Raw genomic sequence first — 13,324 nt, 5'->3', positions numbered from 1 at the left:
AAGTGAGAAAATATTGTCATGAAAATTGACATCTCTACTAGTAAAGATATGGTGATTATCGAGGTCATAAACTCAATAAGCTTTTTTATCATAAGAATACCCTATGAATATGCAGCTTTTGGCACGAGAATCAAATTTGTGTGAATGGTGGATATTATGTGCATAACATAAACATTCAAACACTCATAAATGATCATAGCTTGGATTATTGCCAAATAAAACTTCATATGGCATCTTACCTAGCAGGGTTTTTGTGAGAACACGGTTTAGCAAATGTGCAGTCATGAGGATACACTCTCCCTAGAACTTGATAGGGAGATTTTCTTTTCAATGCAGGGCATATGCCATGTTCAAAATATCATGGTGCTTGTGTTCCACTACCCCATTTTGTTGTGGTGTGGAGACACAACTATGTTGGTGCTCGACCCCTTGAGCACAAAGGAAAGACTGCATTTCGTTGGAAAAAAATTTGGTTCCATGATCGCTACGAAGGTGTTGAGTTTAAATTTTGAATCATGTCTTTATCATAGAAAAAAAATCCTTCATGAGTTGCATGGTTTCAGATTTATATTTTGCCAAATAAACCCAAATACTTCTAGAAAAGATTTGGTTTGGTATCCTCTCCATAAATCACAATGTATCAATTGAAAATTAGCATAAGTGAAAATGAGCATGTGTAAGCGAGTTTGGTTGGCAAAATAACAAATATCACAATGATCATAAAAAAACAAGTATTAATTTTATTGTAAGAAACAGAGGTTTGTAGACGCTAATTGGAAATGTGGTTGAGTCTAAAATGTCAAACATGGGCTGGTGTGATGGCAACCAAGGCGATCTCATTGGTTGTCTCAAGGAAATAGAGTCCATTCTGTCGCTTACCCGCTCTAATCATCCCTTTTGAGGCACGATCTTATAACAGACAAAGGTCATTTTCAAAACATGCTATACAATACATGTCTTGGGTAAGCTTGCTAATGGAAATTAAGTTGAAATTGAAGTCGGGAATGTGCATGACATTCAAAAGATGGATCCTTGAAGTCAATGTAACGTTCCAAGTGTGGGAGACATGTGAAACAGTTTCAGTGAGGAGGTGAACATGAGGCCAAGACACAAGTGTAGGTAATTTGAGATTTGGGAGGAAACATGTCATGTGATCGGTGGCACCAATGTCAAGGATCCATGGTTATAATATAGAGGCAGTAACAATAAAGTTCTGAGCATTGCATGCCAAGTTCACTTGTAGTCTTGCCTGATTACCTTGATTGATAAAAGCAAAAAATTGTTTGACATGGTCTTTGGTATATTGAGAATTAGACACTGATTTCTCGCCTAAACAAGAAGATGCCACGAGAGCTGATTGGGTCGGCTTAGCATTGGACGCCCCTTCTCCTGCCTTTCCCATGCTCACGTTCCTTTCGTTCGACCGATTTGGGAACCCATGTAAATGAAAACACTTGGTCTTGACATTACTGACCTTCCCACAATGGTCGCATCTGGGTCGAGCATGGTTTTGATGTTGTCGGTATTGAGTCTCAGTCACCGTAGCAAGGGGCATCTCAATCTCGTGGCATTAGGGATGACATGCATCTCGCATTGTCATTCCTCTTACATTATCAACGAGTATGCTTTCAATACAATGGGAGACGACTCCATGAGGAGGATCAGACTATGAATAGTGTCATAGTTTTCGTTCAGTCTCATTAAGGATTGGATGAGATGATCTAATTGTAGTATGTCATGCACCGACTTTATGACACCACACACATTTACGGGAAGTAGGACGTATGAATTAAATTTATCCTATAATCCCTTCATCTTTCTGAAGTAATCTGCAACTGAGCTTTGCATTTGCTTTGTGTTGATAATTTGGTGTTGGATCGGGTAGATCCTTGCCGCATCTGATTAAGAAAATTGCTCCTCAAGATCAATCCACACCTATATTGCACTTTGATCATATATCATGCTCTTTGTCATGTCCTTGTGAATGGCATTGAGAAGCCATGACAAAACCATATTGTTTCACCTCTCCCATGCAGCAGCCATCTTTGGTGGATCTGTAGGTTAGTGCCATTGATGAAGCCTATTTTGTTTTTGACACTAAGTATCATGTGATTGCTCATTTTCACATTGAATAGTTCTCCCCGGTGAAAACTTGGGACACACGTAGAGCGACCAAATTGTCTGAATGATGGATATAGAACGGGTTTGACTCGACTGGGATCATCACCCTTCTGGTTTTGGTCACCATTATTATCACTAGAAGCTATGAAAACTAGGCCTTAGATGCCTGCTTAGATACGAAAGAGATGGATGTCTGGATGTTGGCGAAGAGGCTTTGCTATGGTGGATGAGATGGTAATAGGGAATGCACCGACTACAAGGCTTTTGTTGTCGTCGGTGGCAACAACAGTCACAACGGTGACGACATCATATCGATCTGAAACTAGGAAACTCAGCAACAGGGACCAGGCAACGGCAATATCTCAAGGTATCGACTCGCTCTAATACCATGAAAGAAGCCAACAGTGCAGATTTCAATGTGTGTGTCTATTCATTCACACTATTTTTCATATACATATACAAAAGATACAACGATCTGATAAGATCTTAATCTAATCTAAACAGACCAAAAATAGTGGAACCATATAAAGCAGGGACGGTTACCAAATCTACATTAACGTGTTACCATACAAGGTTTACAGTCAAAATTTCAATACCTTTTAACGATAGGCTCTAACTTTCACACTAAAACCCACACTAAATCCTCATTTGTTTCATTTTGATGTAAAGAAAAAACTTTAGATGGGAATGAGCATTGATTTTTAAAAAGTATTATTAGTTTAGCTCATGTAAAAGCTTTCATAGGGAGAGGTATGAATGGATATAAAAAGTGGTTGGCGGTGAGAAAAATTGAGGCTCACTTGTGCCAACACCGCCCTTTCTATGATGATTTGATGTTTGTTTCGTTAATGGTAGTGGGAACAGCACTTTCCCATGTAAGTTGCATGAAATAAAGGGGTCTAAGGAAAAGTTTAAAGATTCCTAGGCCCCGCCTCGCCATGTTAGTAAAATAACTAAAATACCTTTAGGGATGATAGTGGACCGGGGAGAAACGGACCCTGCCTCGCCCTGTTTGGACCGGGGATGGAGGACATGAAATGGGAATGGAGGTTAAAATAAAAAACGGTGGAAGGATGAATTCATGGATGGAAGGCAGAATTTTGACACTGGGCGGGGGTGGAGACCTTGTCCCCTGCATCTGCCCGGTCCACTGCCATCCCTACCTTATTTTTAGGTTCGGGTGTGCAGGTATCCTTAACTGGTGGGCTCGGTGACCCCACCCAGGGTTTATTTGGCAAGAGAACAGGTTCATTAGGTGACCTGGTTCTCCAGAAGGGTTCTGGTCTTTAAAAAAACGTTAGGCAACAAACAAACTATGTTAAAACAATACGCGGTTACAAGATTGAAACCAAACATGAAAGGAAATTACTTAAAAGCCTTCACACCTCGAATTCCTCACACAGTTTGATGCACCGTACAAAAAGGACATTTAGAAATTTAATGGACTAAAAGGTATTTTAATGTATGAGCAAAAAAGAGCATGTACCAAAAACGTAGGCATTAACTAAGATTTAAAATGTAATAAATAAAATTAAATAAATAATATATATAACATGAATTAAATAAAAAACACCAAAAAGAGCGCCTATTCACAAAAGATCCCAATGCGTCCAATGAAATACTTTTCCAATTCAGTCAATCTCAACTGTCCATCTTCGGACCATCAATGAGTGACAGTTAATCCTGACCCTTCCTTTCCTTGTTCAATATTTTTAAAGAAGGAAAAATGAAAATTTAAAAAACAAAAAAAAAAAACAAATGGTCTTCTTAAATATGTTCGAGATATGAGGGGATTAGTTAATAACCTCCCTTTCACTTTCACTCTCTATCTAGGTTCTGTTTCTCTCTCTAGAAAACTAGGAAACAGAAACCAGCCAACAATGCTCTGGTTCTCCACCGTGTATGCATAGGTTATTTCATCCTGCTCGAGAACGGTAACTACCTAGGAGAGGATCCAGAACGAGTCGAAGAGTCGCCAGAGCTATGGCCAGGAGGAGGCACTCAGACTCATTGGAGTCGGACCGGTTTCCGTTTTCCGGCGATGATGTGGACGGCGGGCGTCACCCGCTACTGCAGCGGTCGCTGGCCGTCACGGGCGCCGTCTGGCAGGGGCTCGCGACGAAGCACGCCGGGAGGAAGGGCATCGGTGCCCTCACGGTGCTGCTGGGGGTCTGGTGCTTCTTCAATCTGCCGGCGGTGATCCCCGGCGACCTCGACGTCGGGCCAGGGGGGAGGGGGAAGGAGGCGGCCGTCGCCAGGGTCGTGGTGCAGGCGGTGGCCGGAGGCGACACCATGAACGCGCAGAACGCGCTCGCCGACGACGAGCAACCGTTATTGGCCAGGAGCAAAGAGTTAACGGTCTCTCTCTCTCTCTAAAATTTTACAATTTTACGTGGAAAAAATGAAAAATGTCATGATTTTCAATGTGTTCTTGTTGGTGTTCGTCATGTCGTGTATGTGGGAATCTCTCTGTCTAGAATTTTACGTCCAAAAAAATGAAAATGTCATGATTTTCTGTGTGCTCTTGGTGGTGTTGGTCGTGATGTATCGGGATTTCGTGAACTTTTTTTCACTCTTTTGAATGTTAGGAATCTGCGGTTGCTGGGAGGATCGATTTGGATTTTTGTGTGATTGGTTTTCAAAATATGTGACTTTTAGAGGTTGGTAGCATTGGACTGATCGAGTTTGCATTAAATTTTCTATTTGTTTTTCCATTTCTGGTTTGTTGGTGCTTTCGTGTGAGGAGTTGCAGAGTGATACGACTCGGGTTGGTTGGTTTCCGAGTCTCCAGAGTATCGGGTTTCGGTGTGATGAGAGTTGTGTATCCGGGTAGGTTGGAGACTTGGACTTGGATGGATGATGCAAGAGTCCTAGAAGGATTATAAATTTATATCTTCACTGTAGGGTCTTGTAGTTTATGATTTTTTTTTAGGTCTGACAAATTCTTTTCTATATATCATAAGAAAATCTGGATTTTGGTAGCCTCCAAACGTGACCATAAGCCCTGCCATCATATAACCATCTCCTTGGTGGGCCTAAAAGGACCCTCTTTTATTGGAGAAATGGTCCAAGGGTTCCATGTTGATTAGTGTGAAGCCTAAAGAATGGATTGGACCTAGTCTCCTATTCATAGTTGCCTGGCCCCAGCATATGAGGTGGGTAACGGTTGGCCCGGTTGTGTGCTTGGTCTAACAGTCTACTCAAGCTCAACTGCATGGTGACTCTGATTTGGATCTTCTTGAGCCTTCTAATTTAGTGGTTGGTCATTCACTAGAACAGGATAGTGAACTTGTGCATGCTGAGCATCCACCGGCAATCTACCAAATTCAACCTTGTATTTTTTTCCAAGTTATTGATGCACCTAAAAGCATCAGCACAAGTGTTCTGTCTGAAAAAAAGTTCTAGGGCTTATGCAACATTCCCTATTAGCTATGTTTGGGAGCCTTGCATTGGAATGGACACACTGTTTCCATGTGTTTCTGAAATATTGGATGGTGTTGTCAAAATGTGTTGGTGATAGAATTGCCAAGAACATCTTTCTTGTGAATGGTGTTGATTTTTTTTTTGACATAGGTGAATGGTGTTGAAATGTGGTCTTGAGTCTATCTCAACTGTAGTGTTTTGGCAACACATCTACTCCCAAACGACCGTTGGAAAAACAGCAACACACTGCTCCCAAACAGCAGAGGATGTTGAGAAAACCACAATGAACCTCCGATTCAGAACTCCCAAAGAGTTGGATGCCTTGCTACTGTACATGCAAACACAACTCTCACTGGTATACAAAATTTTGGGTGCACCATAATAAGCATGTAGACTTTTCAGTATAGCACAAAGTGCAGATCAGGTCCAAAGAACCTTGGATGTCATTCATCGCCAAGATGAACCATACCCAGAAACCCACCAAAGACTTCATGTTTTAAACAAATCATAGCTACTCATTTTGCAGCCATGCAGCCATCGATTCATACGAAAAGTGTACAGTGGCTTCTCAAAGTCTTGTGGGGCTCATCCAGGTGAGGACCATTTCTTTGGTGGTTTTTTGGTGGTGTTCACCATCAAGATGAATGACATCCAAGGTTCCTTGGACCTGATCCACACTCTATGGCACAGCCCATGCCCATGACTCTATTAACACCATCACCAGTCATAGCTCCCCACCAAGCACACCTTTGCATATTCAAGATGCAGCACTGCTCGAAGAAGCAGAGAGCTTTTCACTCTATCATAATGCTAAACTCTAGGCTGTATTGTTTGGAATAAGTTTATGAATTTTGGAAGGACTTTTCATATATTGTATGCCGTAGACATAATCCTACACCCTTGAATTGTACACTCCCCAATCAATATAGGCGGAAGTTGTCATTTGCCAACAGGGATGTTGGTTCCTCAGTACTATGAATAAGCTGGACCAACATATTTAGGTTGGTGCCACAGCTGAAACATACCAAGCCGTTTCAGCAACAACTTAAGCAGTACCACCAATACTGACAGCCATTTTATCTCAAAGATGAGTCTCTCTAGTGATAGTGATCAGTAATGCTGTAGAAGGTGCCCTGTTTTTACAAGCTTTAGCTTCCAGATAAACCTGACTTTTCTAGCTTTGATACATATGAACAGGTTCCAGATATCTGGTTGAAGCCGAATAGTGATAACTATTATCAATGTATAACACAGCCGAAAAATCGAATAAGTATGCAATTTTTATCCTTTTTTCGGTTCACAGAAAAAATTTACTGATATCTGTTAGAAGAATGACTTCAGAGTGTTCTCTTCTCGCTCTTGTAATCTTGCAGGATCAGGCACAAACGGGTACATTTTGGTCCATGCAAATGGTGGATTGAATCAAATGAGAACAGGAGTATGTTATCAGTTTCTTTTATGTTAGAACTTTGCTAGGAAAATATATAAAGGAATTTCTTACCTTTTGGATTAATTTATTTTCAGATCTGTGACATGGTTGTGATTGCTAAACTCATGAATGCAACACTAGTTCTCCCGTATTTGGATCATCAATCCTTCTGGACAGACCCAAGGTGAATATTGCTAGCAACTCTTTTGCCATCCTAATCACACAGGCTCCAGGATCCAACATGCGATTCTGGCAACTTAAGGGTGATCCAACAGATTTCTTTGATATTCTTGTTTTGGATTCTGGTTCCTTTTGGAAACCTCTGGCAAGGTGCTGCCAAACAAGAGAATTCCTCTAATTTCTTTCCATGTCCATTTGGTTCTCCATTCCCTCCAAGTCATTTCCTTCTATTCTTGAAAAATACCACCTTCCAGACAGACTAAATGGACTGACATAGAATGGAAGTGCAAAACCTGTAATCAAGAGTGACAAGTCACTTGGGGATCAATTTTGAGATTTTGAGATTTTAAGACCATGAGATTGTTCCTGACTGTTGATCTTTGTTCTGTGATTCCGAACATGATAAAGCATATGGTATATAGAGCATGAATGTACTAAACATTATATTCTCACGCAGCGAGTTCTCGGACATTTTTTATTCGGAGCACTTCATAAATGCCCTAAAGGATGATATCCAGATAGTGAAGACTCTACCGCCAGAGTATAAGAATGTGAAGCCATATCCAAAAGCACCCATTTCCTGGTCAAAGGTGAGTCCTTGCCAGAATCCTTAAATGGATGAATAGACTTCATCTAAGCCCCTATGGCTTACTTCTGCTGGCAGGCTAGCTATTACAGAGTTGAAATGGCAAAGATATTGAAGCAGCACAAGGTTATAAAGTTCACACACTCAGACTCTAGGTTAGCAAACAATGGCCTTGCTAGTACAGTCCAAAGGCTGAGATGCCTCACTAATTTTAAAGCACTTCGATATAAGTCAGAAATAGAAGAGCTGGGAAAGAAACTGGTTGCTAGGCTGAGAAATGATGGCAGTCCCTATATTGCTCTCCATCTAAGGTAAACTCAGCTGCACACATATGAATTTGCACACAACAGGTTAAGGAAAAATTTTAAGAAGGCGTTTTACATCTCTGGCAGATACGAGAAGGACATGTTAGCCTTCACTGGCTGTAGTCACAACCTAACAGAAGAAGAGGCAAAAGAGCTGCAGGATATGAGATACAGTATAAAGCATTGGAAGGAAAAAGAGATTGACAGCAAGGAGAAACGAATTCAAGGAGGGTGCCCAATGGCTCCAAGGGAAACTGCACTTTTCCTGAAGGCACTGGGTTACCCTTCCACAACAACCATCTATGTTGTTGCTGGGGAAATCTATGGTAAACAAAGCATGGCTGCACTTCAAAGTGAATACCCTAATGTGTATACACACATGACACTAGCAACAGAAGACGAACTGGAGCCTTTTAAACAGTACCAGAACAGGCTTGCAGCACTTGACTACATCTTAGCCCTGGAAAGCGATGTCTTTGTCTACACATATGACGGGAACATGGCCAAAGCAGTACAGGGACATCGGATGTTTGAAGGCTTCCGCAAGACTATTAACCCAGACAGGTAAGACTAGATATTCATAGTTTAGATACTCAACCTGAATGATACCAAACAGGAACATGCTTTAGAACCTTTTAATAGACCATATATGAATGAAGAGTAACAAATTCCATTCTTTTGCATCAGGCAAAGCTTTGTGAAATTGATAGATCGCTATGACCAGGGTGAGATAGCATGGGAGAACTTTTCATCAATAGTGAAGCAAATACATTCAAACAGGCTTGGAGCTCCTTATCCAAGAGAACCGGGTCCACTCCCAAGGTTCGAGGAAAGTTTTTATGCTAATCCATATCCTGGTTGCATATGTGATATGTCTCAGAGTAGCCAGGAAATGAGTTTAGGATGAATATGCAGGTAGTTCTGCAGAAAATTTTGGAATTTTTAGAGTATGAGATATGTGGAACTGTGACTGTAAAAAGGATCAAAGCAGGAAGGAGGTCTTCGCTGCTCAAAAGAGGTTACCAGATGAAAGCTCAAAAGTATTGGTACATCAAAACTCGGGGCCTACCATCAGCACAGGTAGCTCTGCAGGTTGGGATTTTTTGTACAAGAGAAGAGCAAGCCTGCAGACAGGTCTGTTTATCCCCCAAGTGGTGGCCGATAGAAGATACATGTATACATAGATAGGCATGAGATACGTTTGTGATCATCAATTCTTTAAGAGTAATTTAAAAAAACAAATGCCTAACTTATCAGCTTATTTATAAGAAGCTGCCTGACATTTGGATTATTACATTTAACTGCCTATTTTATTTGAATGGCTATCTAAAGTATAAAATAATACTTCTATCCTTTTCTTATAGATAAGCTCACCCTATATCATAGTCTTTTGTTAAACAAAACAACAATCATGGCATTTCAGACACCTCGTCTAAACAAGGGTCAACCGAATGATTTTAAGAGAAGTGTGTCTTTGAAACATACATTACAAAACTAGGCAGCTAAATATAATAAGTGAAATATTAGGTAGTTTTCTGTGAAAAGCAGATAAGTTAGGCGGCTTTCTGTAAATTACAATTTCTTTAATTTTGTTTTTCCCTTTTTACATTAAATGCCAATTGAAATAGAGGCATTCTTCAATAAAACAGGCAATATGGAATCTCAGTGCAAGTCATTAACCTTCTCTTTGTTATACAGCATCAAATAATGAATATGAAGGAAAAACCTCTCTCTCTGTATGCATGTGGTGCGTGTATGAGAAGGAAAAGAGCAATCCTTGTATACAATTATATGTGTGTGCAAAATCTCTGTGTGCATGTGGTGTGTGTATGAGAAGGAAAAGAGCAATCCTTGTATACAATTATATGTGTGTGCAAAATTTATGGTTCACTTGAGATATCTTCAATGTCAGAAAAGCAATAACATCCACGCAAGTATTTAACAAAAAAAAGAAGGAAAAGAGAAGGAGCTGCAGCATGGATAAAGGGCACAAATCCTCATAAACAGCAAAAATTTCAACCTTTACTTTTAAAGGGTCAGAAGAAGAATCTATTCTCAGTATACAAAAAGGTCATGAACCACATCCTTTTCAATGGGGAAGATCCATCTTGCTAGAGAATAAAAGTCTTACCACATGGAGGGTATGTATACCTGCTCTTTTAAATTCTGTGTGGCACTTTCAGTTGGAAACCCTCTCACTGCACCGATGGTCCACTGAGATATAATTCCCGCAGCAATTGCAAATCGAAGATCTCTCTCCAGTTTGTCTTGATCCTCATAGACCTCTGGGTGCTCAGCTAACTTTCTCATGATACCTGCTACAAGAGCATCTCCTGAACCAGTTCTATCACATGTAAACGGAGTGATTAGAACATCTTCTGTACCAATCACTGACCCTTCAAAATGTGGTGTATAGTAATGAATCCGAAATAATCCATCTGTAATGAAAAGGATTTTTATGTTATCATGCCATAATGGAGATATCTCTTCATGGGTGTAATGATAATAGTCTCGCCGCCTCTTTGTCTGATCATAGCTTTCTGCATAATACTGAGGACTGTACTCCCTCTTTTTCTCATAGTATTCCTCATCGAGCAAGAATTCCAACTCTTGCTTGGTTAGTTCAATGATGTTTGCCTGGTTCCAAGCCTCCTTGATTGCTTCCCTCGTCTCCTCAAGGGACCTCCACAGAGGCAATGGCAAGTTCAGATCAAAAAATATAAGGCCACCAAATTTTTTCGACAACCTTATTGCTCTAAAAAGTGCAGCATGCATGGATGGTGATGTCAGTACTTGCGAATTGAAATGGAATATTTTAGCCTGGTTCAAACTTACAAAGATCAGAATTAGCTCCAACAAAAGGGTAGAAAACAATCAACAAGCCATAGAAAAACACGCAGTAGCTACCCAATTACCTCTTTCAACACGGAAAGATTCAATTCTGAGCTCTGAAGCGAATCCTCTGCACATTCTTTCACAGTCTTCATACTCAGCTTGCCATCCTCACAGACGATCTTCATATACGAAAAAGCTGTCTTTACAGAAGGATCGATCTTCACTGCCCGAGTCTGGACCTTCTCTGTGTTCATCTTATAAACCAAATCGTTCCCGAATTCATCGTCTCCAACCTTACCCATGAAAGCCGCCCGCCCTCCCAAACGAACATGGGCAATGGCCACATTTGAGGGCGGGCCTCCTGGTGCCCTCACGAACTCTGGAGGGCTCCATTGGAGGCCTTTCCAAGTTGAATAGATATCCGGATGCATCTGGCGCTCAGACACCCTTACAGTAGGCACGAACTCTCTCTGAGCAGCGCCAAAACAGCAAACCAAACCAGGCGATTCATAAGGGAAGTCCATCATATCATTATAATCATCCCCATCATCTTCTACCCCTCCTTTACTTAGTACATTCTCCTTCTTTTCCACATCAATCTCTTCCACCTTCTTCAAGCTCTTCGTCTTGTTGGTAGAACCTTTCTTCCGGCCTCTGCTGGCGGGTTTCGCCGAACTCGAATTATCATCTCCTGCATCTGCTGAGGGCCCAACCAACTCCGCTCCTGGGGATTTTTTCTGCGTCCTTCTTTTCGATTTCGGAGCTTCTGCAGAGCTGTCCGTCATGGCTTCCAGCGATTCTATCGAATTGGAAGTCCTTTTCGACGCCCTAATCGTCTTAGCGCCACACAAAGCTCCAAATTTTCCCAAATTGTGTGCCAGAAGAATTCCCTCACTGTTCCCCAAACGACCAACATGAGACGCCAGGATTTTCTGGGGTCCGTTTGATCGAAGAACACTCGACAATGGGATCTTTGCTTTGGTGTTCAATTTTTGTGATGTTGGTGTTCCAATAAACATCGTTTTCGAATAATTGAGAGCATTTTGTGACCTAACCGCTACTGTTTTTCGCGAGCAAATTAGTCTGGAAGCAGACAATGCATTTAAGGAGTATGCACGAGAAGGAGGCTGCAAAGGCGAAGGGGAGGGGAGGAGTACCTGAGCGGAAGAGGGGAGAAGAAGAGCTGCAGAGGCCATGGTGGACTCAAGCACCCTCCGCCATACACCTCTCTCTCTCTCTCTCTCTCACACACACACACAGACAGGAGTGTCTTCACTCTTACCCCGACACTCTTTTAGCGTGGATGAAGATGGGTCAGATAGGGTGTGTTTGATCCCGCGTCCCGCTGGAAGCCTCAAAAATCAAACGCCAGACGCGAGGAACGCAGGTCCACAGCGTCCGTGAAATGAATTCAGCGTTCCACCGCCCCCTGGTACACTGAGAACGGGAAGGGAAACACCACAAAAAAACTCGGGTGAAAGGCCCCCTCTCGTTGGGATCATGTGCAATCACATTGCACAATTTCAATGTGCCGCTGCACCTGATCACCATCCATCTGTTTTTGGGCCCCACTATGACAGTTGTACTGACATAAGATGGAGGGCGATCAGGTGCAGCGGCACATTGTATTTGTGCAGTGTGATTGCACCTGATCCTGACCTCTCTCTCTCTCTCTCTCTCTCTCTCTCTCTCTCCTGGATCGGGTGCAACATGATTGCACAAAAATTGTGTCCTGCCCCCCTTACAAGGGTGACCCGTGGCCTACTGGATCACCGACCAAAGGCTGGTGATTGGGGTTTGTTCGGTGTCTCATCGTGCCTGCATGACCCCCAAACTCTCTCCTCTCTCTTGCCGCAATAGGGGCCAACCCCTATTTCGGCCACCTCCTCTCAGTCTTGCGAGAATAGGGGTTTGGCCCTTCGATGGTGTTATTTTTCCACACATTTGGTAGACAGAAAGATGTAGGAAAAGCAAAATAGAAAATTCATAGGGATTTTTCGACCCTTCCAAATGAGATAGACTTTTTCACTCAAAGAGCTTTTCTAAAAAGTACAATTTTTTATAGGAAGCATTCCTCCATCAACCCCCATGAAAGAATTTTTCCCACTAAGGTAAAATTTATTTTTACACTCCCTAGCGCTCATCTCACCACCACCCTCCTCATCCACTTTCTCATTTTTTTTACATTTTCCCACTTTGTTTTTCTCATGTTACACAAACAAACGAAAAACTTTTTTTTTTTGAGAAATCTTATAAAAAACTCTCTTCCAAACGTGCCCTTGAAGGATCGATAAAGTCTGATGACCGAAAGTGGTTGGATTAAGGAATTCGTTGTTATGCTCATGATCTTCGTGAACCAAAATATTCACAACACATAAAATGAAATAATATTGTCTTTCTCTTTGATTTTAGTGTGTATATCTAACGAGAGAGAGAGACCTATTT

The 13,324-nt window shown here is 41.6% G+C and overlaps 2 protein-coding genes across 2 annotated transcripts; one reads left to right on the top strand and one right to left on the bottom strand.

Annotated features, from left to right (window-relative positions):
* Positions 1 to 4,104: 4,104 nt before the first annotated feature.
* LOC149839965 (O-fucosyltransferase 19-like) lies at positions 4,105 to 8,951 on the top strand. The gene is made up of 8 exons (XM_090004963.1): positions 4,105 to 4,479; positions 6,742 to 6,814; positions 6,918 to 6,982; positions 7,069 to 7,157; positions 7,611 to 7,743; positions 7,818 to 8,050; positions 8,132 to 8,608; positions 8,732 to 8,951. The coding sequence occupies exons 1-8, from the start codon at positions 4,105 to 4,107 to the stop codon at positions 8,949 to 8,951; spliced, it is 1,665 nt and encodes a 554-aa protein (XP_089861089.1).
* Positions 8,952 to 10,047: 1,096 nt separating this feature from the next.
* Positions 10,048 to 12,180, bottom strand: LOC149839964 (fructokinase-like 1, chloroplastic). Its single transcript, XM_090004292.1, has 2 exons — positions 10,960 to 12,180; positions 10,048 to 10,864 (listed from the first exon to the last, which is right to left on the bottom strand). Exons 1-2 carry the CDS (start codon positions 12,073 to 12,075, stop codon positions 10,172 to 10,174), a joined length of 1,809 nt encoding a protein of 602 aa, XP_089860418.1. The 5' UTR covers positions 12,076 to 12,180; the 3' UTR covers positions 10,048 to 10,171.
* Between the last annotated feature and the right edge of the window lie 1,144 nt (positions 12,181 to 13,324).

Source organism: Nuphar pumila, chromosome 4 (genome assembly GCF_984573655.1).
Source record: "Nuphar pumila chromosome 4, dmNupPumi1.hap1.1, whole genome shotgun sequence".
Classification (NCBI taxonomy): domain Eukaryota; kingdom Viridiplantae; phylum Streptophyta; class Magnoliopsida; order Nymphaeales; family Nymphaeaceae; genus Nuphar; species Nuphar pumila.
Note: the sequence above shows the minus strand (reverse complement) of the source record. Positions and strands in the feature narration are given on the sequence as shown.